Raw genomic sequence first — 27699 nt, 5'->3', positions numbered from 1 at the left:
TATCTAAGTGCTATATATACCAGCCTAACGCTGAATAAGATCTGAGTAACGGGGATTACCTAATAGGAATCCCACAGGTACTGCAGTATCCCCTCACGTGAAACCTCCCCAATGGTCGGTGGCAAGGTGGAGAGCTCCCTCACCGCCCTGCTGGAGATGGATGCCGTACAGTCTCACAGAAGCCTCTCTTTTCGCACTATCTATCAGAGGTGTGAGAATTAACAGTGTTCCGACGAAGAAGAGTGGGCGATCTGTAATTCATCTGGTTTTCTTCTTGCTCTCTCTCTCTCTTCCCCTGCAAAGTATGCGACCGAGAATGAGCCAACGTGCATAGCTAGAGAGGCTCCACTTGCGCCAGAGCTTGGACTGACAATGCCGCAAGTCTTTCCACGTTGGCAACGGGCGAGGGCAGTGATGTTTAATAAATAATAGTACAGTAGTAGTGTTGACGTGCAGGACTGGAGTGGAAAACGGCAGAGACGGCGAGTTATGGTTGGCCGGGATCGCGGGGCAGCAATTTGATTGAAGCAGTGGCGGGTCTAGGCAGCGAATCCCAAGGACTCGCGCGGGTGGGGAATCGAACATGTTAGCGTCTTTCTGAAACAACCTTGGAAGAAACAGAACACTTCGACTCGCTCGCCTGATGAACATTTTACACCACCAGGTCCTGCGTGTGTGCGTGTGCGTGTGTGTGTGCATATGTGTGTGTGCGTGTGTGTGTGTGTGGTGTGTCTGTTCTGTCTGTTCTGCGTCTGCGCTTGTGTCTGTCCTGTGCTGTGCCCTGCTCTGCCCTGCTCTGCCCTGCTCTGTCTCGCGACGCCGCCCCGTTTCCTTGCCGACTACTTACTCATTACCACCTACTGACTTGGGTCCTTTTTACTTGTTACTGGTATCTCTCCTCTCATCGTACGCCCTTCTCCATTATTATTATCATTCTTATTCTCATATCGTTCCCTTTTGCGCGCGCGCACACACTCTTGTCTTCGTTCTTCGTCTCGAGTAACGGTCCAGCCGGCCGCCTGGTGCTGACCTATTAATAGCCCTCCGTACAGAAAACATTCCACAAGAACCACTACCCACGACACTACCTGCTTGTAATCTGTAACCTACCTCCACCACCTCCACCACCTATACCTATACCACCTACACAACCTCGCCGAAACGCACATTGGCTACCTCCTCTTCTCCCGCCATTTCCAGTCATTCGCGACTGCGCTGCCTACTTAGTGCCCACTGCCATCGCCTAGCCTTTCCCCCGCCATCGCTCGCCCGCTTACCTATCTTCAACCTCGTCCTTAAAACATCCTCCTCTCACTTAGCGCCGACGTCGTTTCTTCGAATCATCCCCTCCACGCTGCCTCCTTGGGCGTCTATTCGAGAAACCGAACATAAACACACAAGTCACAGCCCTGTCTCTGCGAGTTTCGAGCCACTCGTAAGGCTCCGTGGGGCTCTGTACGCGCTTGCGCTGCACTAATTGGTGGTTCATTACTTCGCTTTCGTATAAACATTTGTTGCTCAGTCTTTTCGACATTTACGGTCCTTTGGGGATTCTTAGACTTCACTTTTGCACTATACGCTGTCTGCTGGCAAATAGCGTCGACCTCAACAAGACGACTCTCGCCTTTATATTATACCTCTCCACACTGGCCTAAGGAGCCGTGAAGGTATAAGGCGCGCGTACAATCATACTTCCACAGTCCGCAGTACTAGGAAGACGCTGAAATTGATCATTGCCGTAACGTCTTAGTAACCTTCGCATCACCTCAAGCATGGCCGCTGTCATGTCGAACACAAACACGAACCCAACATCCTCACCATCGGCCCGCTCGACCCCTTCCAACTCAGGCATCCCACCACTACCACCTATCGTCACCACGAATTCGTCAGCACGTCTACAGAGAGCATCCTCCTACGCCAAGAACCGGTTGTCTACGTACTCGACATCTTCGAATCCTCAAAGAGGCTCAAGACCACAGTCGACAGTGTTTCCAGTCTTCCATTCAAGTCTACCATACACGTTGGTAAGGGATTTCGCGTATGGACCTACCCATCCTCTCTTTTATGGCCCCTTACCAGATGGTCCATCTGAGATATCTACACCAGCAAGTGAATTCAACCGTCGGCTCTCGGATCCACAGCTGTCTTACGAATCGTTAAGAGGTGGATGGCCTATTCCTCCTTTGGAGACTGGTGAGCGGCTGCCGCAAACCTCATTCGACAACGGCCAAGATGGGCCGCCATGGAGTGAAGACGAAGATATACAAAGCCCAGTGGTGAGTTCAAGGATACATAAGAAGCACAAATCGAATCTCGTCGATTTCGACCGCGTAGGGTCGCTACGGGGTCTCGATGATCGCGGCCGCCGAGGATCACATTTGGGCACCAATGGGGATGGCGAAGACGTATACTTTGCCAACGAACTCGACAACCAGGTACATGGACCTAGAGAAATCGCAACACAATTGGCAGAAGACATGGAACAGACGCTAGATTCTGCGACGGTCCGGCGCGATTCTCACTTTCCGAAAACGCTTCCCAGGAGAGCATACGGCTCAGATGACGAGGACATGTCGGACACATCATCCAATGCTGATATTCGGGACGAGAACCGGTACTCTCGAGACTATCAATTCACGATTGCAGACCCAGACGAAGAAATGGCCGGCAAGGCTGTGGCTCTTTTCGACTTCGCACGCGAGAATGATAACGAGCTACCTTTGATCGAAGGTCAAGTTATATTAGTGTCCTACCGACATGGACAAGGCTGGCTGGTAGCTCAGGACCCGAAGAGTGGGGAAAGCGGTCTTGTCCCTGAAGAATATGTTCGGCTGCTCCGGGATATCGAAGGTGGATGGAATGGTCTCATGAACGGCCAGGTTACCGCTCAGGACACGCTTCTGAGTCCCATATCGGCAGGCCCGGAAGCAAAGACACCCACACAAGCAGAGCACCGGGACGACTCCGCAAGCAATGGTGTATTCTATACACCTGTAGTCTCGACTTTCAGTACCAGCTCAAAGGACTTCCACCCTTACCCACAACACTTGCGCGAGAGCCAGCAAAGTACGCCTACCATGACCGACGAAGACCAGTTTAAGAGACACCAGGACGACCTCGTCCGGAGTCATCATGAAACGGACGAGAAGAGTGCAGTGAATGATTCGCCGAGGTGACAAGGCACCATTGTGCTCATTTAAGCATCGTCTACACATCTGAGAGTGCAAAGCTCAATCGTGCTCCTGCACACACTGACACATGAGAGTTCTCGACCAACGGAAATTCGATGCGTTGTGTGACTTCAGTCTTAATCTCGACTCCGATTTTGAGGACAATGGATAGCCTCATGTTGGAATGCTCCATGTACTACATCTTCGAGACCCCTCCATCTTTCACGGAATCTGTACCTTACGTTGTGACGAATTTTTGACGATTTGACGCAATTTGAGCATTTGCGTGCCCGTCGATCGACATGAATATGCCGAGGCGAGCACAGGCGATTTGCGTTGCTTTCCAAAAAATAAATTTACACTGCAACAAGGGACATATATGTGCCTGGCTGGCATAGTGCATAATGAACGAGCATCCGCGGAGCGATTATTCTCAAAACACGATATGGCTGTAACGATCGACTGGATAATCTGATAGATAGGGAAGTACCTAGAAAATCGTGATTGAAAAGGTTATCTTGGCGTTTCAGCTTAGACTTGAAGTTGTACATTTCGAATGCGTGTATGTTAGAACTGCTGTTGTTGTTGTTGTTGTTGTTGTTATATTTACAAGTAGTACGTGTTGGACTCCGCGGTGAATTAACCACTGTGACAAGTCTAGCAAGACCTTGGGGCTAGAATATGGTGGCCAGTGTGGTTCACAGCATGTGGAGAGTGAATGTAAACAATTTCAGGTCCAATAATTCCTGATTCCACCACATTCGAAGCATCGATAGCCTGAGTCTGACTAATTACCTGTGAATAGCACCTATGATGGAGGGGCATCAGCGGGGCACACGAAGCCGTGGCGGGGCAGCGAACATAAGGTACCGTAGGCATTGAGTAATGCCGCCCGCTACCTGCAACCCAGATGGATCGACTGTTGCTGGGCACAGCGATCACGCAATAGCTACCAAGCCGAAATAGGAGTGTGTTCATACAAATCACTGAGGTGCTGCTTGCAAGACGCCCATTAATAACCACATTCTGGTGGCCGGTGTCGTCTTATAAACCTGCGACTTCCCCCGCCTCACGTCCTCGCCATTTTCTTTCTCTTAAATCCAAGACAAAAGAAAGCTTCAATCACACGAAACACTCTAAACTCCAAGCCCTAGTACGTTGCCAAGCCCGTTCGTGAACGTCTCGGCAGAGGACGATGGCGTAATGACATTCATTGGTGCTAATGCCGTTCTAGCTCTTCAGGATGTCTACTGCACCTCTACGCCTTGGAAGCACTGCTCCCAACTTTGATGCTGATACGACCAAGGGAAAGATCAATTTCCACGAGTTCATCGGCGACAACTGGGTCATCTTGTTCTCTCACCCTGAGGACTTCACTCCTGTCTGCACTACAGAGCTCGGCGCGTTCGCCAAACTCGAGCCAGAATTTACCAAGCGCGGTGCGAAGCTCATTGGCCTCTCAGCCAACACAATCGACAGCCATGGCAAGTGGATTGCAGACATTGACGAGATCTCTGGTTCAAGCCTGAGCTTCCCTATCATCGGCGACAAGGAGCGCCAGGTTGCACTCGCCTACGACATGTAAGTAGCAGAATATCAATGCCGATGAACGGAGATCTGACGAGGCCCGGCGCAGGATTGACCACCAAGATGCCACCAACGTCGATTCCAAGGGAATTGCCTTCACTATACGCTCGGTCTTCTTCATCGACCCCAAGAAGACCATCCGAACCATCCTCTCCTACCCTGCCTCTACCGGTCGCAACACTGCTGAGGTTCTCCGCATTCTCGATTCTCTGCAGACTGGTGACAAAAACCGCATCACCACTCCCATCAACTGGGTCCCTGGTGACGATGTGATTGTGCACCCCTCGGTTAAGAATGACGAGGCCAAGACCCTTTTCCCCAACTTCCGCATTGTGAAGCCATACCTACGATTCACTCCTCTCCCCAAAGAGAAGACCAGCGCCGCATAAATCAGACGATGTTGACATGATACCACGGAGGAGGAATAAAATGGACTGGTCGATGATGCGACAAATTCAACCCTGGGCAAAATTTCAATAGCCTAGTGGATTAGTAATTGATGAATACTTCAAACTTTGTGTCCAACTTTGCATGGTGATGAGCACGAGTGAGGTCCCGAGCACTAGATAAAAATAACGCGCGGCACTATGGGCGACAGGCCTGTGGTATTATTATTATTGGACAGTGAGCACAAATGGAATATTAAATGCCGGAGGTGACACGATGTGAGCAGAACAGGTTTGGACAATAAGCTTTCCCCTTTCATTCCATTTTATAACGGTGTAGGTAGGTTTGCGAATGCCACCACCTTTATTTGAAGCTTAGACGCATGATAATGAGACAAATAGGATAAGCTTGGATGGCACTGCTATTTATGTATTAGTGCATGAGATGATGCAATGGTGCACAGAAAGGGATCAAAATAACTTGTTGTCGTGTCGCGCCTGATAGAGCAGAAAACCTGTAGCACCAATATCCTGCGATTCCCTTGATGATGCTGTTTAGACTTCAATCCCCCTTAATGATGAGACCCGGGAATGAATTGTGACAAAAGTCTGCCCGCATCTGGTGAGAGGCTGCGCCATACTCGCTTCGGCCAAGCGCCTCCCACAGCGATTGGTTACAGAAGAAACAAAACGAAAGAACGGAGATTATTATTTATATCTTACAGGCCAAAGCTGCATAGGTCCCCCGGTAAATTAAGTTAAAGTTACCACGACGCTGACTGGACAGTGACCTCTCCATACGAGAACAAGAGCCTGCTCTCTTTTCACTCATGCCCACTCTCCCATGCCTCTCGTGCGCACCATCTGAAGAACAGAAACAAGCCGAGAGGCCAGTGAAACATCCTCATCACCTCAGGACTCTCGCTCGCATCTCTGGCTTGTCGTCTAAGCCCGCTCGAAGCACGCCAGTAATAGGTTTGGTCGTGTTGGGCATTGCGGCCTTGTGGTGAAAGGTACGACATCTCCACCTATTCCCTTTTCACATCCTCAGCAAGCCCCGGTTCTCCCTGGCGTGTCTTGATTCACTACCGCTGCCTCTTATGGCCTGGAGAAAGCAGCCTGCAATCCTCCTTGGTGTGCTCTCTGGGCAAGTTGCAGGCCTTGCGTGGGACGAGGCGTGCCATTGGTACAACCTCCCTCCCTGTCGTTTGTACCTCCACCATGCACATGAGTACATGTATATGCGCGACTCGATCAGTGTCCTGGCTTAACAATTATCTTCGATAACACAAACCATGCTCAATACTCTGCGCCGTCGTGCCCAAGCGCATTTTCTGACATTCCGCCGCCACATCATCCTTAATCGACTTCTTGTACTTGCTCAATCTTTCTTTGTCCTCAATCTTTTCGCTCTGCTGCTCTCATCATATCATAATCATCATGAACGAGGCTGCTATGCTTGGAAAGTCGCTGACGATGCTGCCTCTAGGAGTCGGCAGTCGTCCAACTGCAGTGGTCGATCCAGCGTGTGGTATAGCGCAAGACTCGTACCTGTGGACAAAGTCAAAAAGCTCCAAGAAGAGTAAGAAGCCTCGAGATATTGGGTCTGCTGGGCTCCGTTCTCCCTCTGTCACAGGCCTCCACTTACGACAGAGAACGCGTAACGTATTGTCTCCTTCAACCAAGTCGAGTGTGTCTCTTGAGCTATCACCAACGACCGAAGCGCATCCGTCCACTTCGAGCGAAGAAAGGCTTCAATCTACTGTCGAGGGTCCTGATTTAGAACCGGCTCACGAGGATTCCCCACTGGTCAAATCTGCAGAACAAATTAGTTCGTCTCCGTACCTTCATCTGCAGCTTCCATTTATATCCAGTCTTGACGATATCTCATTATCAGACTTTCCCATCCCGAATTCCCCGGGTCCAAAGGGTCTTGCAGAACACACGAACGGGGCACGACCGCATGAAATAATCGATCAATCTGTTCCTGAACGGCCGAGGATAGATTCTCTGGTACCTCCTTCGTCCTCGTGTTCGTCCACCAATCCAGTCTCAATTGGTCCTCGGGACGGGAAGGGCGTTACCGAACTGCCCACTACCTTTGTTGATAGACTTGGTAGTATGGCAAGGCGAGAGTCAAGTAAAAGTAGAACGAGTACATTGGATTCTGCCACTTCTGCGCCCTCACCTTCACAATTAGGCCTGCGTAACGGATTGAACGGAAACCATATCAACATGAATAATAATGCGAGTTCCACGAGCCTCAATCGGATGGGCCAGGACGTGGAGCCTAACAGCGCCACCTCTCACACACCGGGATCGGTAGCTTCTGGTGGACCTTCGCCCGCGATGGGCCAGACAGCAGGCGTAGGTTCAACAGCAAATTCCACCTCTGGCTTATCTGGACTGGTATGCAATGTGCACCGCACAACTGGGAGGGAACCGCATCCTTTGGTTGGGGCCACAACTACTGTCTTAGGGGACAAGGTGTATGTCTTTGGAGGACGTAGGCTATCCCGCACGAAACCACCGTTGACCTCGGACTTGTACGAACTGGATCTCATCAAGAGACATTGGACCAAAATCGATGCTAAAGGAGACATTCCGCCACCTAGATATTTTCACAGTGTTTGTCCACTGGGAGATAAGAAAATGGTATGCTACGGGGGAATGTCGCCTGCCCGGTCACCTCCTGGCCAAAGTACACAACCACAATCAGCTCAAGAACAGCCGGAGGTTGTCGTCATGTCCGACATACATATCTACGACGTCCCAAGCCGAACCTGGGTAAACATACAATCGCCAGATTCACCGCAAGGACGTTATGCCCATTGCGCTGCAATTCTACCTTCATCCGCGGTTTTCACCTCTAACAGTGCGACCACGTCTGCGATACAACACAATCCGTCCTCTGAAAATCCAAACCAGGGAAAGCTTGGTACCGAGATAGATGGCACAGGTGGCGCGGAAATGATAGTCGTTGGCGGCCAAGACAGCGGGAATCATTACATTGAAGAAATAAGCATTTTCAATCTACGAAGTCTAAAGTGGCAACCATCAAACAGACTAGGCAAGGCATGTGGTGCCTATAGAAGTGTCGTTGCGCCTCTCACAACAATATCTGCTGAGGATGTAGGTTCTCAAAGTAATGAACGGCAGACTCCGGAACGGAAATCAACAAGCCAAGCACATGGCGCTTCATCAATGCTGTTATATTCAAACTACAACTTCCTCGATGTAAAACTAGAGCTCCAGATCCGAGATCCGGCCGGTAATCTTCAAGAAAAGCAAATGGAAGGATCTCCATCCCCGCCAGGGCTCAGGTTCCCCAACGGCGGAGTGATCAACAATCACTTCGTTGTCAGTGGCACATTTCTAACATCCTCCAAGCAGGAGTACGCTCTCTGGGCACTGGATCTGAGAAATATGACGTGGAGCAAGATCGATGCTGGAGGAACCATCTTTACCACCGGGAGCTGGAATCGCGGTGTTCTTTGGTCAAGAAGAAACACCTTCGTGGTTCTAGGAAATCGTAAGAGGAGCCTAGTAGACGACTACAACCACCGACGCATCAACTTTACAAACGTCATAATGGTAGAGCTGGAGGCATTCGGTCTATATGAGAACCCGAGAAAGACGTCACCGCTATCGAGATACCAGTCAGTCAGTGCGCCGCTACAAACAGCTGATTTGGACCATAATGCCGGTGGCCGGCAGCTATCTGCAGCGGCGGAGGACCTCGGACACCTGGCCATGGGGCTCAGAGAACTTAACGACATGGAAATCATTACTATCGAAAATGATAGAATACCTATTAATTCTCACATCGCCGCTCGAAGGTGGGGCCCGTATTTCAACACACTCCTTCGAGAGGGCACTCTCTCAGTTGACCTCACTGCTGAAAACGCTGACACTGCTACCCTTCGTCCCTCCGGTCTATCCACCCACCCATCTCGCAACTCGTCCATCACGATCACTCCTTCTATCAAAACTACCTACTCGTCTGCAACCACCCTCAACAATAGTACATATTCAGAAACCACAGGATCACCACCATGGGCACTACCTGACTTGCGTTCTGGCCCTCCTGCTATTTCTCGCTCACGTGCCCTTTACCTCCCTCATACCAAACTTACCGTACAAGCGCTCGTGCACTTCCTCTACACTTCCGCTTTACCTCCCCCGTCCAGTCCGCTATGCACCCCACAAATTCTTTGCTCTCTGCTACAAATAGCACGCCCGTACCAGATCGACGGCCTTCTCGAAGCCATCATCGAGCGTCAACACGCTGTCCTCGACGGCCGCAACACAGCCGCCATATTCAACGCCGCTGCCATGGCTGCTGGTGGCGGCGCCGGTGTTGCATTCACGTCGACTCCAGCTCAAGTCCTCTCCCAAGGCGAAGCCCTTTCCGCATCCGCACTCCGAGAGCTTGATGAAGACGTCGAGCTCGACCTCGAGCTTCACGACGATACAAGCCTATCCGCAGCGAAATTAGCTTCGGCCAACGCGATGGGCACAACAGCCATGGCCCAAGGCCTCGCGAGAATAAACACGGATCTGCGGGCCCCTGGCGATGGAAATCGCAGTGAAGACGAGCTGAGCAGTACCAGCACAAGTACCAGTGCAAGCGAACTTGGCTCCGAGCTCTCGGGCCCCGGCACCGAGCGCGAGATTTGGGCTGGCGAACTCAGTGCCGTGGTTGGACTACAGAAGCGAGGGCTGAGAGGGCTGATGGAAGGGCGTAGGATGCGAGAAATGCGAGGTGGGAGTGCGTCCGGACCCGATGCAACGGGACGTCCGGGGACCAGTGTTGATACAATGGGTTTGGGAATACAGGCAGAGCAGGCGTAGGCTCAACCACCAGCAAGACCACAGCCGACACAGCGGTGAAAGGGCCGGCTGAGTGAAACTTCAGACTGTGTCAATCCACACAGAAATCTCGATATCGTGACGGTAGACTTGAGTACGTGTTTGAAGCAGCCTAGTTGGAAACTGAGGCTGGATACATTTTTTGCGTTGGAGTCGGAATCGGATTACGGAACGGATGGTATGAGCGCGATGAGATTGTTGGTGTTGGTTGAGACGTGCCATGCGGTTGAAGTAGACTAGCAAACAAAGTAAACATAACACATTCCCTCTTATAGTGCGTGACGGATGAGAAGCACACCCCCTTTTCAGTTGTGAGCCCACTGTCCGGATGATATTGAGGAGTCACTGTTAATATTTGTGTCTGACGAAGGAGGTAGATATCAATACCCACGCACACTCGTTGTAGAACACACTCATTATTTGAGATAGGGGGTGGGTGTTGGCGTATTCTGATTACTTCTTGCTATGTATACTTTCTTTTCACTTGCGTGGCCTAATTCCAAGGGTTGAGCTCTTTGGACACGCGAATGTCGAGGGGAGATAGGGGTTATGCAGGGGTGGTTCGCAGAATGCTGTCTTGTTATTGAAAATCTGTTCAATGAATGGCCTTTCATAGGTGCGTGGGCGTGTTTTTTGTGGGCTGTAATGAAATTTTCACTTCAGAGTCGTCTCTCGTGCTTTACTCGCTTGCAGTGGGAAGGAGAAGTAGTTCTATTGATTGTTATCGTACATTGTCGGCATTTGGAGTAATACCTATCTTGATATCTTGCTGTTGCTGGTTGCAAATTTTATATGTTGTTCCAGCTGAATACCGCTCCGTTAGTGATGGTATCTACTTGTCGTGTATTTTTCACTTATTTAGCACGTGTGACCTGGGTTATGTTTGTTTATGTGTTGTGTTCTATCGAACGCGTCCACGCTCGCTTACTTAAAAGTTTTCTACAGCCCTTCATTTTCTGTCAACTTATCTTCTACCATCGACAATCCACCACGTCCGATAAGCACCCATTCTGGAGAACATGGCCAGCATTCACACCAGGCCTTTCGGCATTGCTTCGCTACGGAGATGGTTGCTTCCTTGGAAACAATGCCCCGAAGACAAAGAGTCAACCGACGCCATCGATATTACCAAGACTGCCGAATATCACAAGATTGTTGGAACTTCCCTGATTGTCGACGGTTTGAAGGTGCTGATAGCGAATAATGTTGATCCATCTACCGTCTATTGGAGATTCCTGATGCCCTTGGACGACGCAGAGAAGTTCAGATTGATACAAGGCCAGTACACACGCGATCGTGCATGGACAGAACTCGTCCCAGCTATTCCCGATGAGTCCCCTGTTGTGACAGACGAGATCAGTCTCAACTTCAAGGTCCAGTACAGGCTTCCCCCAATTCCCCACGATTGCGTTCCTCCAACACACTTCCGCCTCTTCGACCTGCCCCCTGAGCTCCGCGACATGATCTACGAATTCCTCTTCACCTCGCTCTTCTCCTCAGGCGTGCTCTACCACCTCTTCCCCGTCACAGCCAGCTACAACCGCAAGCTCGACCCGATTCCCAAAACCACCCTCGTCACCACGACCGCCTCCCTGCTCTCCGCCAGCCGCACCCTCTACAACGAAGCCGCCGCAAGCCTGTACAACGGCCGCACCCTGCGCTTGGGCAACCTCAACTCGCTCCTCGCCTTCCTCGACGCATTCACGACGCCGATTGAGTACATCCGCGAGATCAGCATCTTGGCCGAATTATACGATATGGTAGTGCGCCGGCTGCCGGAGCTCGGCATGCGGCTCGAAGACGCAGAAAAACTGAGACAGGTGCGGGTTGAGTATCCATATATGCAGATTATCATGGAGGGCCAGGCGTTTAGGCGTCATGCTGGGAACATGGTGCGTCACTATCTTATGCTCCAGGTGTTCTGCACGGCGGGCTTGGACGCCACGCAGTGGGCGACTTTTGGGCCTCGTGTGCAAGTGGAGCAGGATTTCTATGGGAATATCATATTGGGAGGAGAGATGGTTCTTGGGGAGGGTCAGGACTGGCTGAGTGCGGAGCTGTATGACGCTTTGAGGTTCACGGTTCGGCCATATGCGTACTAGGGAAGAGCAAGTCGTTTGGGCGATAGTGTATCATTGCGTAGTCTTTGTTGTTTGTGTGGGACTTTGTGTCCGTTTTCGTTGCTCTGTTGGCTTCTGAACTTGCTTGACTTGTAGAGTAGACAATATGATAGTTGAAAATGTTCATCACTGCTCTTTATTGAAGTGTTTCTGTGATCCACTCATGTGCTCAACTATACGTGTGACATGGCGCTACTCTTCACTTGATTTGAATCGTAAGTCCTTGAGGTTGTCATCATCAGGCCTACAGATCAGTGCTCTGCTCGTTCTAAGGACATAGAGAAAGTATATTAAGATCTGAAACGATGAGATCTGTAGAAGAGCTTCCTAAGTATCCAGGAGTGAGACGATCTATAATAGTATTGGAATTTACTAGTGTAGATGTGTGTCAGACATGCTATTACCATCGGCACTGTTGGCATGTCGGTACTGTCGGTACGAAGCAAACCACGAGCTCTGATTGGCTCGTGCTGGCTTGGAATGGCAATGTCAAGTGAACAACATCATGGAACGTAGTCGCAATATTTGCACCTTTGGCAGCCCCAGACAGCGGGTCTGGCAGCCGATTTGGGGGCCTTTTGGGGGCCTTTTGGGGGCCTTTTTGGCTGCCATCCGGGGGAGTTATCGCGGACTAATTAATCTCGAAGACTTCATATCAAAGTATAAATACACAGCCCCCACGAACGATTAGCCTACTGGTATAATTTATATTCCTTTGCTCTATCTTGTCCTTCTTCGGATAGATCGAAAAATAAATCTCAGAAGACGTGGTTGATGCGGGAATAATTAATTATTTACACAGACTATTCTTGTCCGCAGATCGGTATGTACCTTATACACACACTAGGCTTACTAGGGCACTATATGACAACATCCCAGTCCCTGGTTTCTTGATACTACGACCTTCCCCAATCTCGCTATACAAGCACCCCAACCCAGCAACCCCTTCAAGGATGTCTATAAACAGCCGGTATACACAATCCCACAGACAAAGCATGTCCTACTCGCGCAAAAAGTCCTGCGAGCAATGTCGCGCCGCAAAAACCCGCTGCAGTCTAACCTTCCCCACGTGCACCCGCTGTACCTCTCGCGGCTCGACATGCATATACAAGGACGTCACACTCCCAAACATACAACCTCTGCGCGAACGAGACGAAACCCTATCCACAGCAGCAGCTCCCTCATCATCAGACTACAACGGCTTCTCCTTCACCACCACAGCCCAAGTGCCACCATCCCACACATCCACAATACCCACCGAGCACGCCCCCGGAGCATACAACAACTACCAAACCACCGAAGCCCCCTTCGACTCCCTCTTCGGCAGCCCGCTCGACCTCGACACCTTCTCCCCGTCCGGTCCCTCCTCCTCATCCACCACCGGCTCTGGATCTGGATCCGGATCTACGTCCGACCGCCCACACCTATTCGACCCAGACCCCACGTCCGCAAACCCGCGCTTCACGCTCGCGCGCACCCCATCTACGGCCTCAGCCGCACTGCTATCCCGCGTCGTACATGGCTCGCTGGCGACGTGGCCACGCATGCTGGTAGAGGGTCTGGCGTTGCCGCCGTACGTCCACGCGACGTGTCTGCGGACGGGCACGCGCGAGTGTGAGGGCAAGGGCAAGCATGTGTGCTGGCACGGCCCGCTGGACAATGCGTGTGGGGTGGTGCAGATGAGTCTTGCGACGACGGTGAACAATTTCGGGCTGCTGAGCACGACGGGGCATTATGAGCAGAAGAGGATGCTGAGCGAGGTGGGTCACGTGGTTGCGTGTGTCTGAGTGAGAAGGAAAGGGGGGGGGGGGCAGTGGGATTCTCTTTTTTTTGTTCGAGATTGAAGAGTTTGCTGATGGAAATTTTTTCTGTGTAGTTTGAGGGCTATGGCAAGTGGATGCTGCTCGAGTGCTTCCAGACGATGGCGCTGTATACGCTGATGTATAGTCTGCTTACGGACGAGCAGAAGGTGCAGTGCGATGGTTCGATTGTCGTTGCGCTCGGTGTAAGTCTGTCTTCTCATTACGTTCTTGTCTTTTGTCGTCGTCTATGACGTGCACATGCCTATGGCGCTAATGCTAATGCTTCTCATCTACAGATCGTCGCCAACCGCGTCCTCCAACGGTACGGCCTGCTCTGCGACAAGGAAAAGTCCGGCGGCTTCCCCTCATGGGAAGAATGGATCTACGCCGAGAGCGTGCGTCGCACTACTATCCTGCTGTTCATCCTAGGTCGCCTTCTCGACATGCGCATCACGCCCACCTCCACCTCATCTCCGTCTCCGTCCACACAGCCAGAAGGGCTCGACGCCGTGCCCTTGCCCGCGACCAAGGATCTGTGGGAAGCGCGCACGCGCATCGAGTGGGAGCGCAAGTATCAGGAGTATCTGCGTGCGAAGAGCGGGCGTGAAGTCATGACAATCGGACACTTGCGCAGCGTGAGGAATGGCGTTGTCGAGGACGATGCGCTGTTGAGAAATCTGGGGCTGTGGTGCTTCAATCTGGATCAGTTTGGGACGACGGTGTGGAATGCGGCTGGGCTGCTGGGCGGTGATTGATCAATTGAAGTCGAGGAGTTGGGCTCTGGATCCCTGGCTTGTCCAGGAACCTCTACACGTGCAACGATTGCCAGAATGTGTTGGAGGGGTATTGGCAGGTTGTAAACTGAGTTTGAATTGTGAAAGAATGCTATGCGTTCTTATACTCACACTCAACCGGCTAATTCTACTGGGCTCCTTGACCAGTAATTACTCTCGGAAATCTCGACCGGACTGCGATTCACCCTCAACGTAGCCCGACTACCCTTCAATGACCCCTTGATATCGCTGATATAATACTTGACATCCATGTCATTCGTATCATTTGACACCGGATACGGGCCCTTGATTGTAGGCTTTATATCCTTGCATACATGAGGTTTACTACGCCGTCGGAAGACCAGGAGCAAGACCAGCAGCGTACAGCAGGTGAGCACAAGCCCGCCCAGGACACCGCCAATAATTGCCGGAAGTGGAGCTCTATTCGATGCCTCAGTGTCTGTGGCCGTAGAGGGCGTCGCCGTGAGTGCTGCCGGCGCTGGAGTGGTGATGGGAACGACGCCGGTCGTCGCAGAAGGGAGACTCGATGTGAAGGAAGCCACAGCTGGCATCACCGTACTGCTGAACGTCGAGCTCGTAGTCTCGGGGGTGTCCGTCGGTGTAACCTGTAGATGATCGATGGTCGCGCTGTCGGCGCAGTCGAGATAGGTATACGTCTGATCGATATTCGCCGTAAGCAGTGCGGCAGAGCAGAAGCCGCGGCTCGATTTCGTACTATATATACACCATACTACAATCAGTAACCAAATATACGTGTGTTTACGGGGATCATCTAACCATTTCACCGTATGTCCAGATGGGTCATTCAACCAGCCGCATCCCGATGTGCAGGAGTTGAGGTCGAAGCACGCACTGTTCAGTCGACACCCGGCTATGTCGTCGATGCTTTCTGTGCAGAAGCCCCAGACCTGCGCAGCGCCATCGTACCTGCATCTGTACCCTGGTTCTGCAGTCCGGCTGGACAGGGCGTTGCCGTCCTTGTAGCCGCATATCGACGTTGCCGACACCAGAGCTTGAGCCTCGACGTCCTGGCGTTTTGAGAATTTCCAATGCTGCCTGCTCGAGTCCAGGAACTTCATTATGTGTTTGTGTGTGTGAGGGAGATAAGAAGAAACAAGACCAAAACTGTTTTCTATTCGATAATGTGAAATCATGAAAATTCTGGTGTTTTCGCTACAATGATAAAGATGAGGTAAAAGGCAGCAGAGTCAGAATTTCACTATAGCGTCTTCAGCCTACTCTGGAGCATTATATTGCACGGCTCCCTCTTCTATGTGGCACGGGTAAAGCGCATGTACTACATTCATCATTGGTGTTGATGGCAAGAAACATTATCTTTTTTTGGGTGCGCTGTCGTACGTAGGCGGCTACAGCTGGCGATGTAGCGTCTATTGCGGCGCAGCCGCAGAGCCCCATGTCGTAGGTCTCCAGTGGTTAGGTCAGACTATACTAAGAACTAGATGGTAAGCAATCCCAATGTCATATAAAGTGCTTTGGCATTTTGTGTGTGTTTCATCATGGTCAGGAACCCGCGATGCGTACGTAGTACGAGGTGTCTCGGCGTCGGATATTGGTCCGAGTCCAGCCATATCCGGACGCCCAGCCGGGATACGGGAAGGCGATCACGTAGCGACCTTAGTCCTAACCAGGCAGCTCGTTAAGATCGCTTGTGTGAAGAGTGCGGGGTTGCTAGGTTTTTGAAGAACGGGTGGGTGATTTGCGACTAGATGCTTTTGCGGGGAGTGTCAAGGAAGGTTGTCAAGCCGGAGTAAACATCCCATTTCGACGAATTGCCTAGCGTGTTCTCCCCTGTTGCTATTATGAATATGCCAAGCAATATGGCTGGAGCCTCTCCTGGATTGTATAGCCATCACGTTGCTAAACTTTGTTACTAAACAAGTAGTTCGAGCAACGCTTATGATGATAGTCTGAGTGCGTAGTTCGTTTCCTTCCACTTTGGGCTTGCTGGCCGGTAGTATGGCTTTAGAGTGTATTATAGCGCTGAGCCAGGTACATATTGTCTTGTCCTACATGCCCGTTTGAAGAATACGAGGATGTGGTCGTGTTTGTATAAATAGAGGGCTCCACTACATCGATTGTAAGCACCAAGAGCTCGTCTTCAACACACTCACTATGCACTCTACTGCTCTCCTCGCCCTTGGCCTCGCCTCCCTCGCCTCAGCATGGCCGACACTTCCTTCTTTTCTCCAAAGCCGTCAGGCGACTTGCGTCAGCGGAACCGCCGTCTACATCATCTCTGCCCGTGGCTCTACCCAGGCTGTGGGTGAAGGTTCCCTTTCCCAGGTTTCTACTCTTATCAAGAACTCTCTGCCCGGCTCTGTTTCAGTCGGCCTCGACTATCCAGCCACACTCGACAACTACGAGTCCTCAGAGAACACGGGCGTGGTAAACCTCAAGAAAGCCATAACAGCCTACGCCACCTCCTGTCCTTCCTCCAAGATCGTCTTGCTGGGATACTCGCAGGGCGGACAAGTCATCGGCGACGCGCTCGGTGGGGCCAGCTTCAGCTCCGAAGCACCGCTATCCTCCACGTACACGAAGAACATTGTGGCCACAGTCAGCTTTGCGAGTCCAGCGCATGTTGCTGGGAAGTCGTATAACAGCGGGACCAGCACTAGGAGTGGCATCTATAAGAGGAGTGTTACCACGACGCTAGACACATACTCTGCCAGGCTCCTTGATATCTGCGATTCGAATGATCTGTTCTGTGATAGTGGGAGCAGCTTGAGCCCGCACACTGGTGTTGTACAGAAGTACGCGCAAGCGGGCGCAACTTATGCCATCAATAAGGCGAAGGCCTGAGGGAGGAGTCCTTTGGTATCATTACTAGTTTCTTTGGCAGCTCATGCCTTTAAGTAGTTCGTTCCACACATATCACACACTTTCTGCATGAATTAGTGTTTGGTTGATTCAACAGAGTCCTGAAAGTGAGCCTTGATGTTGACAAGAATATGGATCCGATGACACACCGAAGCTAGCCCGTTTGGGCTATCAACGGTCGTCTATGTGGTTGAAACTCGAAACACATTGCATCGTTGACGTAACAAAAAGCAGAAATCAGTAGTACAACAGAGACATGTTGCGCTCGTTGAGCGACGGGTGATCCATGCAGATATCTTTCGAGGTATGACGGAGCTTGCCGGAAATGTTTAATGCGTTGCACGCCCTTGCAAAGCTTTCAGACAGCGTGATCATTGGGCGCGGACTTGTATCTGAAACGACAATGCTCTAGTAATCTCTCTTACTTTGGGCACGAGTCAAGATGTGATGCGTAAGAAACGAGTAAATAGTGCAGATGGCTTGATAATATCGTCAAGACGAAGTGACGTAGCGAAAAAGCGCGCAAAAAAGGGGTCTGACCTAAGGTTAGTATTTCCGTGCGCAGGCTCCAGGTTCCCTTTCGTTCTACGGTCCACCATCCCCAAACAACCCCCCTTTTCCTGTAATTGCTACGCAAAGATATCCTTCCATCGCCATCTTTGCACGCATTCTCACTGCTGACGATGCCCCTGTACTGTTGCTGAATTGTAAGTAACACCCTTTCCGCCATCACTAATGAAGGACGCTCCAGCGCCTAAATGTCAAACACGTATGGACGCGTTTCATGCGCCTCTGCATCATCCTGGTCGACGATTTCGATCGGCCCCTCGTCGTACCTGTTCCTGACCAGCAACCCACAATCATACCCAACACGCATCTTCTCTCGCTTCGAGTACTGACGCTTCTTGCTTTTCCGTAGCCATGTCCACAAATCGATCCAGTGGCGTTCGGAACCTCCGTGCAATCTTTGAGCAAACCTCCGACGTGACTACCTCTCCAGAGCCCCGTGGCCGCTCTCCCGCTGCTTCCATAACAAGCGATACTTCTCTCAGTCGTCCTACCTCCAAGATACGCGCCAGCTTTGTCTCCGTCGAATCTTCAGGTTTCTTCCCAAGAGAAACGAGCGCCGCGCGCAGTACAAGTCGTCACTACGACGCCACAAGTCCTCTCGCCCAACGAAGAGAGAGTTTCAGCTTGAGACAGAGCAGAGATATAGCACAAATTGAAGAGCTTAAGAAAACAATGAGCAACGAAATCGAACAACGTAAGATGAGCGTGGACATGGGTGTTGTGGACGAGGTGGTGCCAGAGTCGGCCATTGGATCTGGCTCTACAGCTACACCAATTCTCGAGCCAACGGACAAGACTGTCGGAGCCATTGATACGCAGCCGCCAGAGACCGCACCGCACAGTACTGCAGCAATTGAGGCTGAAGCTCTGCCAACATCACCAGATGCACCCACTACAGAGCCTTTGACGGAAAAGACCAATTCGTCCGGGCCAGCTACCGAGGTGGAAGCACCTTTGATCAACCCAGACAAACCCAATTCGGTAAAAGAAGAAACACCGGCAGTGACGAAGCCATCGGACTCCACAGACACGCCTGCAGTCTCCGCGGGAGAAGCTTCTCGTGCGACGCAAGAGCCAGTCGAGCAGGTGACCAAGTCCACGTCGAGCACCGTCCCTGATGCCACCGTTGAACCTCCGACTGCAAAGCCCAAAGCCGATGACACCCCAGCTGCAGCCCCAGCTCCAGTTGCAGAGCCTGAGAAGAAGCCCGAAAAGAAGCCCGAGCCAGCCAAGAGCAATGGAGGCTCTTCTATTATCGCAGAGGCAAAAGCAAAGTTGAAGGCGACCACCACTAGCAAGCCAGCTCCCATTCAAACAAAAGCTACCTCGGTGAAACCAGCTGTCAAATCACCAACAAAGACTCCGACATCAGCCACAAGCAAGACAGCTCCTGTGAAGCCAGCTCCCTCTACTTCCAAAGCCCCAAGAGCCTCAATGTCATCTTCTACGTCCTCATCAGCCAAGGAAAGACTTTCTGGTTCGACATCCACAGGTAGTTTCGTCAAACCTAAGCCTAAGTCACCCACTCGACCGGTCCAGTTGCCCTCGCATTTGACACAGCCTACTGCTTCCTCCGCCGCTAAACACGAGGCCGAAGCCTCAGTAGCACGCAAACCTGCTGGTCGTGATCGCACCTCGAGCTTCAAACCTCCTGCGCCAGTCAAGAAAGCGCCTCGTGCATCTCTCCCACCTCAACCGTCCAGTCGATCCGAATCAAGGACTAGCACAGCCGCGCCTGATAGCGGATTCTTAGCACGCATGATGCGACCAACGGCAAGTTCGGCTAGTAAAACACATGAAAAGGTGGAAGTCAAGTCTCCTCCTCGCCGCGCCCCAGCTCCAGCGCCTGCGTCGAGCAAGCCAAAGTCTGGCACAGGCGCGAGTACGGCATCAAAGGTCAAGGCTAAAGTCGATGAAGGCGTTTCAAAGGTGAAGGAGGCTGTAACATCTAATGGCAATGGAGTACACGAAGAGTCGGCAACGAATTCAAAAGAAGGAAACACGACTGAAAATACCGGTGAAGCTACACCAGACGTTACGAGCAACGATCTGACAGCGGAAACACCGAATTTCGAAGGAGCCACCATTCGCTAAGCCTATTTCTCGAGTACAAGTTGAATACCCAATTGTCTTTCTATCGTGTCTCAAGGAGCGGCCAGGCCAACGAGTTATGCACGACGGGCTTGGATTGGTAACAAGTGCGGTGGCTTGTCAGAGGCTCTGTAGAGCGCTTGCTCCCTAGTTATCACAGCGCACATTGTTCGCTCAAGGAGATGCGATGCACAGTATGAATTCTATTACCACCACTACTCATTTGTATCGTCGAATGAGACCGGAATGGAGGGTTGGCAGACAAGCTCTAGTGCTGGCCAAAATCTGGACTCACTCGCTTGTATCAGTTTGGCAAAGCAAGAAGACACGTCAGGGAAAGTTGGAAGGAGAGATGATCGGGGTTTTTGTAGGGAGGATAATAGTCGAACAAAGTATTTATACTATCGATTGCAAAAAGCTCCGGATGCCTTGAATAATAATGCGTGATACTCGTGACGCCGTGCCGGGACGGGGAGGTTGTTGAGGATCCGGGGAACTCGGGGCCTTACTCGACGTTCAACCATACATAGCAGGGCTGACATTGATGACTATGTGGCAGATATATGCTTCACGTATCTTGCATGTACAAGAAATAAAGTTTTGAAGCCAGAACACCAACATTATTACAGACAGCAGTCCTGCTCCTGCATATACATACACTGTTGACAAGCGTTTGCTGCTCTGCCGCTATTGGCTCGGCCACGTTCCAGCCGACATCGGGACGTACGGATGATGCGGCCGCCGATAAATTATTTCTCTGCACAGGCGCGAAAGGAGCTTCACAGCCTGAACCACCACCTCTCCCATCTCGACACGCAAGCACCAATGGCCTCACGCACACTCCGAATAGGTACACAAGTCTCCCCTCTCTATCCAATTTGCCCTCCAGCGAAACGAGATACTAACACAGAACAAAAAACCAGGCCTCATCCCAGGCGATGGCATCGGCCGCGAAGTCATCCCCGCCGGCCGCCGCATCCTCGAAGCCCTGCCCTCCTCGCACAACCTCAAATTCACCTTCACCACACTGCCCGCCGGCTTCACCACCTTCCAACAAACCGGCGTTGCGCTCCCAGACAAGACCGTCGAGACCCTCGAGCACGAATGCGACGCCGCGCTCTTCGGCGCCGTCAGCAGCCCCACCGTCGCAACAAAGGGCTACTCCAGCCCCATCGTCGCCCTGCGCAAACGCATGAAGCTGTACGCAAACGTGCGCCCGGTCAAGAGCACCCTCTCCGCCAAAACCCCCGTCGATCTGGTCATTGTGCGTGAAAACACAGAGGACCTGTACGTCAAGGAGGAGAAGACGTACACGGCGCCGGACGGAAGCAAGGTTGCCGAGGCGATCAAGCGCATCTCCCAGACTGCTAGTTGGAATATAGCTGCGATGGCGGGCGAGATTGCGCTGCGGCGCCAGCGGGTGCGGGATGCGGGCACGGCGAGCATGCATGGTGCTCCGCTCGTGACGATTACGCATAAGAGTAATGTGCTGAGCCAGACGGACGGGTTGTTCCGGGAGACGGCGCGGGCGGCGCTGGCGCAGGACCGGTTCCAGATGGTGGGCGTGGAGGAGCAGATAGTGGATAGTATGGTGTACAAGCTGTTTCGGCAGCCGGGGGCGTACGACGTGATTGTTGCGCCGAATCTGTACGGCGATATTCTGTCTGATGGGGCGGCGGCGCTGGTGGGCAGTCTGGGCTTGGTGCCGAGTGCGAATGTGGGCGAGGGGTTTGTGATTGGGGAGCCGTGCCATGGGAGTGCGCCGGATATTGAAGGGTTGGGGATTGCGAATCCGATTGCCACTATTCGGAGTGTTGGGTTGATGCTGGAGTTTTTGGGCGAGGAGCGGGCGGCGGCGCGGATTTATGAGGCTGTGGATGCGAATTTGGAGGATGGTGTGCTTTTGAGTCCTGATATGGGCGGGAAGGCCGGGACGGAGGAGATTGTGGAGGATATTGTGAAGCGGTTGTGAGAAAGGAAGAGAGGGGAAAAAACGGGGTGGTTTGGAGGAAATGCATTTTTTTTCCCCGGGGAGGGTTTCTTTTCGGTGTAGGACATTAGATGGTAGACGTTTTTCTAGAGCTTGAAAATATGGAAAATCACTGTACGTCTATTCTGTTTCTGTCTGTCCAAATCATGGAGATATAAACAAAGATATGTGTATTTAAGACCTGTGATAGATGCATGCCATCCGCTCTGCCACAGCCACCGACAGGTCGCATGGATCTACAACCACTACGAGCACGGGATGTCCACTAGAAACGTCATCTAGCAGGCCTCACTTTTTTATCTCTCGCATGGAGAAAGCACGATCAGCCCTACCCGGATACGCTTGGCAGGCAGGACAGGACGTACACAAACCCATATCGCCGGGATTCAGCCGGAAGAGCCTCGGGTTCTTCTCTACCATAAAAGACCAAGTCACAATAGATATCTATTCATAGCTAATCTTCCTAATGAAGAGGAGTGGCGGCTTTCCGCTGAGGTGGTGTGGCCATTGTAGCTGCCTGCACGTTATATGTTGAGACTTCTTGGGGAAAGTAGTGTATAAAGGGATATATATATATGTATGTATATATAGCAATCCTGAGGTAGATTCGAGTTCCATAGAAACAGTGATTGGAAAAAAGGTGCGTGCCCCGAACTGAGCCCCAGATTCAAACAATCCTGATAAGTTCTCAAAAACTCTGTCTAAATGGACGGTTGACAAAAAGTCAGATTGATAATCGATGTTTGGCCGCCGGACTCATTCATGTTCAACTTTTTCTCTCAAATGGTGCTCATACGTGACTTCGTTGCTCGTCTCTCATGCGTGTAAATAGTATCCAAATAAAAAAAAAGTCTCTGAAAAGACGTTGATCAGCGTAATGGTGAGTGAGTACAGCCTCCCAGGATCATCGGCACGAAGGCGTGTATGTGTGTGTGTGTATATGTGTGTGTATGTATGTGTGTGAAATGAAGGGCGAGCGATGTCGTATACCGAAAAGCTGGCGCGATTGGTGTGTAATGTCATGTACAAGAAGTATACCAAGATAGGCAGTCTCTGAGTGATGCCGAAAGTGTGTTTGCTGTGCCGTACAAGTACATCGCGAGTGCGAATTGACAGGAATGGTCAGTGACCTAACTTCATTTGAAGCTGTGTTGGAAGCACCTTCTGACGACCCACTTCTCCCACATCTTCCTCTTGACATTGCTGACTATCTCACCGTCGTCATCAAGCTCCTCGGCTGAGCTTGGGTACGTATTGTGGCCATTGCAGTTGCACCAGCGTAGGCTTGAAGGAGTGTCTGGCGATAGCGGTGGAAAGCCCATGCCAGCGTCGCCAGACGCACCTTCTTCAGCCTCGGTGCCATCTTCTGATTCCCAGGTCGAGGTGTCGGAATCACTGTCTCCATCCTGATCTGCGTTGTCGAAGTTTGTCTGACTCTGTGGCTGGTCATCAGCCATGTCATCATAATTATCATCATCGTCGTCAAGGTCAGCATGCGGATCCCAGGTGTCGCTCTCGTCGTCGCTGTCACTCCCGCCACCTGGCGGGTCATCTGGCACCTCGGCACCCATGGACCACTGTGCATCAAAGGTCTTTTCGTAGCCGATGCGACGAAGACTCACCCAGTCTAGGCGAAGCATGTCGTCGTGCAGATAGCCTAGCACGTCTTTCCACATGCTGCCCTCCTTCAGCTGCACGTCGCGCAGCCTCAGGCCTTTTAGTCGCTCTCGATGCCGCTTAGCCATGGCAATTATTTCGCTTGCATCCAGTCTCCAGGACTGAATGCCGAAAGCTACTAGCTTCTCCCACCGAACATTATGGAAAAGCTCCTCGAGTTTCAGGCCTAGTGGTCGGTGCGATGGGAAGCCGACATGGACTGCTTGCATGTTCTTTGCAGCAGTGAAAACAGTCTTGAAGACTGACGATAGCTCGCGCATCTTGTTGTCAAGATCGTTGCCATCGTCGAAGTGGAGCTCCAGACACGTCAGCCGCTCTGCAAGAGTCGAAAACGACTGCAACGGCCGCTCCACAAGCACGACGGCAGATTGCGGGCTTAGCATAGGTGAGGAAAAGCGCGAGCATGGTGACCTGGAGGCAAGGAGAGCGACGACGAGAGTCTTTGTACTGTGCGAGCATGCTGGCGCCCAGTTGAGCTCTACTAGCTGATGGCTGTGCTCGTGTTGTCGAATGTAAGAGATGAGCATTTGATCCTCATGGTCCTGAACTCTGAGAATCTGCACATGTTGGAGGGATGTGAATGCTAGTAATGCCTTCTTGAGAACGCGTACATCTTCTTCGGTCTCAACGATCTCTCTCTGTTCTGTTGCTTTTGTGACAAAGTGACTCACATCCAGTGCACCGAGACTTTCGGGCAAATTGGGAAGCAGTTCATTAAGTCTTTCTCGGCCTGCAGGTGGTGCAAAGTCAGTGGAGTCTATTTGGAGGTGTTGGGTTGAATGGGTAGGAGGACCTTTGACGTAAAAATACGGTACCATGTAACTAAATTTCTTAACATGCTTGGCAAGGTGTTCCCGCCCCGCTATATTCTCTAACCTCCTCAAACCCCCTCGAGAAAAACGCGTGGTGACGCGTGAGAACTGATGTATGGCGCCCAGCTCGGAGAAGCGCCTACAAGCTAGTCGAAAGTTGCCAATGTCCTGTGCCTGGCTCCGTTCTGGGATGGGTGGCGGTCTGATGCTAAAGCTCTCCTGTGATAGGTACGCCCGACGGTCGAGTCCAACCAGCTTCTCGGGATCGGCCTCGATATGGTCCAGGACATCGCGCAGTAGTTCGTTTGACAGCTTCAAGATGAAAGTACTGGAAGCCATGTCTGCGGCGGTCTAGGCGGGGTAACTCAATCATCTACCGGATAAATGGCCTGTTTCGCGAGTGGAGCGGCAAACAGCAGGCAGCGCGGCGCAGATAGAGTGACAACGGACAGGAACGAGCGTAAGTGAAGAGCAACAGTAGCGGTAGTGGAGGAGTGGAAAAGACTTTGGAGAAGTCAGAGCAGAATGCAAGCAGAGATTGTGAAGAGGGCATGCAGAAGCGATAGCGCTACGGGGCCACATGAGAAGAGAAGCTAATACTGGTCGGAAGCGGCTGCAGCATGACAACAGCACATGTCGGAGGAGGATGAAGAGACGAGAAGAAGATATTTGCAGCAAGACGGAGGTACAGAGAGTAAGTAATAGATAGTATCGTGTATGTATGTATGTGTATGTGTGTGTGTGTGTGCGTGTGTGTACGTGTGTGAAAAGAGTGAGAGAAGTGAGAGAAAGGGGGTGGTGGGTGTCAGCTAGAAATGGATGGAGACATGAGTGATCAGGTTCATCTGATTGATGTAGTATTATGTAGAGTAATAGAGGCGACAACACCAAGACAATTGTGGTGGAGATAGGGCAGAGCACCAGCGCAGAGGCCAGGGCAGGCTGTGGTTGGCTAAGAGCGGATTTTGCACCCTTGCTAGCGAGTCACATGACCGACATCTGATGCACCTCAGCAGTGTTTAGACAACGGGAACGGGTCTGCGGGTGTAGGCGCAGAGTTATTTGGACCACAGAGGGAGGAAACAGGGGGGGAGGGGGGTGTAGGGGGCGAGCAATGAGGGGGAACAGAGGGGGGATGAAGAGGGGGGGGGGAGCTGTTGGCTGTTGGCTGTCGAGAGAGAGAGAGGAGAGAGGGCAATAAAAAGACAGGTGGGAGCGACAGAGAGGGAAACGAGAGCGAGAGTTGGCGGTGTTGGTGGGGCAGAATTAGCTGGGTATAGGCCCGTCTCGCGCCAAATGGACCAGCAGCCTACTGCCTCTCACTGCTCGCTCTCTATTACCTACACCTCTCACCTCTGCTACAAACCTCCCTCCCTAGCCATATATGGGTACTGACTGTATGGGTACTGTATGGATGGGTACTGTATGTATGTATGGTATGGTATGGTATGGTATGTCTACTAGCCGACTAGCTAGTCAAGCTATTAAGCTGCCTACTGGTCCTTACTGGTCCCAAATGGACTAATTGCTAGCCCCTCTACCACCAATCCCAATCGCCCATTCCCTCAATTCCATCTCTCTCCACCACTAACCACCACCAACCACCACAACCCTCCTCCTCATCCTTTACCTCCACCTCCACCTTAACCTCCACAACGAGCAACACCCTCCCTCCTCTTCCTCTAGAATACACGATACTACCTCATGCCTGTCATGCAGGCTTCGCTGGCAATCATGCAGCCACAATAAGCGCTCATGACGTGCGCGTCCACTGCCGCCGCCGCCAGTTGCTCTCTCTCTCTCTCTCTCTCTCTCTACCACAATACCCAGCTCCAACAGCTCCCCAACAGCGATATCAAGCTGCGACGCGACCCCTCCTCCCTCGCTCCATCCCTCCATATCCTCTGCTGATGCATGTCTCGCTCAATACTACATGGATGGATCGTGCTAGACGAAGCTTGCCATATCATCAGTCCACGCGAGCCGCCTGACATGTTCGGCTCCTTGTGCGCCAGGAGCCCGGGACTTGCACAAGGCCGAGGAACCTAACTGTTGCTGGGATGTCAAGTCTGTCGTCTGTCGTCTGTCCCAAGCTGGCTTCAATCTAGCTGTCCTGGACTGGTCTTGCCGTTTTCCGGACCATATCGCCGGCGTCACACTCAATTTTCCATCGCTGCCATCATGCAATTAATAAATGTACCCGCTGCTGTACTGGGCGTCGTCGACATGATAAAGTCGTGCAAAATCGTGCAAACAAGAAGAAAATTACTCGTCGGTTGCAAGGCCCGGTCCATACCGGCACTTTTCGGATCAGCTGCAGAACCCAAATACATAATATCCCAAGCACTGTACTGCACTTGCACTGCACTGCTTCATTACTTGATCTTGCATGCCTGCAGAAATATGCACAATCGACCAGCCCAGAAGCTTCCATCAAACTTTTCTGCCGTGTATCATGCAGTAATACCCCACCGCATGTGTCCAACAATACTCAAAGAGTCAAAAAGAGACATGCTGATACTGTACTCTCGCTGCTTCGCTGTTCACAGCTACCTGGTTTGCAATACATGTCTTCTGCCACTTGGCATCATTGAAAGAACAGACGTTGTCGTTGATCGTTCAATGAAACTCGGAAGCCATTGAGACAGACAACGGCACGGCTCTTCTCCGTCCCGTCGAGACGAACCGTCTTTTTGCACAGACTATGATGCAAAACAAGGCTCGGGAGTCAGCAAGGTGGACCATGTTGGAGAACTTAGACTTTACTAGCTCGTCTTAGTACGTACATACACACACACTACATTCTCCACATGGGGACAGCGTACAGCGCACCACCATCGGAATAGCTTGACCGCATTCCCTTTTAGCCTTTACGGCTTCTTCATCTGCTTCCTCGCACCGATCGCCGATATGGAAATCCTCTTGCAAACCACATGCATCCATTTCGCTCACCGCAGCTTCACTTGCAGCTCACATGAACAACACGC

At 51.7% G+C, this 27699-nt stretch overlaps 12 protein-coding genes across 12 annotated transcripts; 10 read left to right on the top strand and 2 right to left on the bottom strand.

The window, feature by feature from the left end:
- Window positions 1-111: 111 nt before the first annotated feature.
- On the top strand, window positions 112-1247 carry EJ05DRAFT_503544 (uncharacterized protein; the record flags this gene model as incomplete). The annotated part of the gene is made up of 2 exons (XM_033747439.1): window positions 112-165; window positions 1041-1247. 2 exons carry the CDS (start codon window positions 112-114, stop codon window positions 1245-1247), a joined length of 261 nt encoding a protein of 86 aa, XP_033597690.1.
- Window positions 1248-1653: 406 nt separating this feature from the next.
- EJ05DRAFT_127131 (uncharacterized protein) lies at window positions 1654-3284 on the top strand. Its single transcript, XM_033739121.1, has 2 exons — window positions 1654-2276; window positions 2436-3284. Exons 1-2 carry the CDS (start codon window positions 1773-1775, stop codon window positions 3174-3176), a joined length of 1245 nt encoding a protein of 414 aa, XP_033597689.1. The 5' UTR covers window positions 1654-1772; the 3' UTR covers window positions 3177-3284.
- A 997-nt stretch (window positions 3285-4281) lies between these two features.
- Window positions 4282-5422, top strand: EJ05DRAFT_127086 (thioredoxin-like protein). Its single transcript, XM_033739120.1, has 2 exons — window positions 4282-4751; window positions 4807-5422. Exons 1-2 carry the CDS (start codon window positions 4414-4416, stop codon window positions 5144-5146), a joined length of 678 nt encoding a protein of 225 aa, XP_033597688.1. The 5' UTR covers window positions 4282-4413; the 3' UTR covers window positions 5147-5422.
- A 1842-nt stretch (window positions 5423-7264) lies between these two features.
- Window positions 7265-9997, top strand: EJ05DRAFT_442696 (galactose oxidase; the record flags this gene model as incomplete). The annotated part of the gene is made up of 2 exons (XM_033742048.1): window positions 7265-9502; window positions 9575-9997. The coding sequence occupies 2 exons, from the start codon at window positions 7265-7267 to the stop codon at window positions 9995-9997; spliced, it is 2661 nt and encodes an 886-aa protein (XP_033597687.1).
- Window positions 9998-10993: 996 nt separating this feature from the next.
- On the top strand, window positions 10994-12238 carry EJ05DRAFT_479029 (uncharacterized protein). Its single transcript, XM_033744582.1, has one exon. It carries the CDS (start codon window positions 11035-11037, stop codon window positions 12115-12117), a length of 1083 nt encoding a protein of 360 aa, XP_033597686.1. The 5' UTR covers window positions 10994-11034; the 3' UTR covers window positions 12118-12238.
- An 892-nt stretch (window positions 12239-13130) lies between these two features.
- Window positions 13131-14692, top strand: EJ05DRAFT_503539 (uncharacterized protein; the record flags this gene model as incomplete). Its single annotated transcript, XM_033747438.1, has 3 exons — window positions 13131-13895; window positions 14012-14140; window positions 14234-14692. The coding sequence occupies 3 exons, from the start codon at window positions 13131-13133 to the stop codon at window positions 14690-14692; spliced, it is 1353 nt and encodes a 450-aa protein (XP_033597685.1).
- A 152-nt stretch (window positions 14693-14844) lies between these two features.
- Window positions 14845-15810, bottom strand: EJ05DRAFT_503538 (uncharacterized protein; the record flags this gene model as incomplete). Its single annotated transcript, XM_033747437.1, has 1 exon — window positions 14845-15810. The coding sequence occupies one exon, from the start codon at window positions 15808-15810 to the stop codon at window positions 14845-14847; it is 966 nt and encodes a 321-aa protein (XP_033597684.1).
- Window positions 15811-16580: 770 nt separating this feature from the next.
- On the top strand, window positions 16581-17769 carry EJ05DRAFT_479025 (cutinase). Its single transcript, XM_033744581.1, has one exon. It carries the CDS (start codon window positions 16865-16867, stop codon window positions 17552-17554), a length of 690 nt encoding a protein of 229 aa, XP_033597683.1. The 5' UTR covers window positions 16581-16864; the 3' UTR covers window positions 17555-17769.
- A 437-nt stretch (window positions 17770-18206) lies between these two features.
- Window positions 18207-20655, top strand: EJ05DRAFT_479024 (uncharacterized protein). The gene has a single exon (XM_033744580.1). It carries the CDS (start codon window positions 18494-18496, stop codon window positions 20234-20236), a length of 1743 nt encoding a protein of 580 aa, XP_033597682.1. The 5' UTR covers window positions 18207-18493; the 3' UTR covers window positions 20237-20655.
- A 403-nt stretch (window positions 20656-21058) lies between these two features.
- Window positions 21059-22205, top strand: EJ05DRAFT_494229 (Isocitrate/isopropylmalate dehydrogenase; the record flags this gene model as incomplete). Its single annotated transcript, XM_033746183.1, has 2 exons — window positions 21059-21083; window positions 21157-22205. 2 exons carry the CDS (start codon window positions 21059-21061, stop codon window positions 22203-22205), a joined length of 1074 nt encoding a protein of 357 aa, XP_033597681.1.
- Window positions 22206-23359: 1154 nt separating this feature from the next.
- Window positions 23360-25090, bottom strand: EJ05DRAFT_513531 (uncharacterized protein; the record flags this gene model as incomplete). Its single annotated transcript, XM_033748441.1, has 1 exon — window positions 23360-25090. Exon 1 carries the CDS (start codon window positions 25049-25051, stop codon window positions 23360-23362), a length of 1692 nt encoding a protein of 563 aa, XP_033597680.1. The 5' UTR covers window positions 25052-25090.
- A 1708-nt stretch (window positions 25091-26798) lies between these two features.
- Window positions 26799-27489, top strand: EJ05DRAFT_126906 (uncharacterized protein). The gene has a single exon (XM_033739119.1). It carries the CDS (start codon window positions 26894-26896, stop codon window positions 27353-27355), a length of 462 nt encoding a protein of 153 aa, XP_033597679.1. The 5' UTR covers window positions 26799-26893; the 3' UTR covers window positions 27356-27489.
- Window positions 27490-27699: the final 210 nt, after the last annotated feature.

Source organism: Pseudovirgaria hyperparasitica (assembly GCF_010093815.1).
Source record: "Pseudovirgaria hyperparasitica strain CBS 121739 unplaced genomic scaffold EJ05scaffold_14, whole genome shotgun sequence".
NCBI classification, from domain to species: domain Eukaryota; kingdom Fungi; phylum Ascomycota; class Dothideomycetes; order Acrospermales; family Acrospermaceae; genus Pseudovirgaria; species Pseudovirgaria hyperparasitica.
The sequence above is the reverse complement of the archived record's forward strand: the minus strand, read 5'-3'. Positions and strand labels throughout refer to the sequence as shown.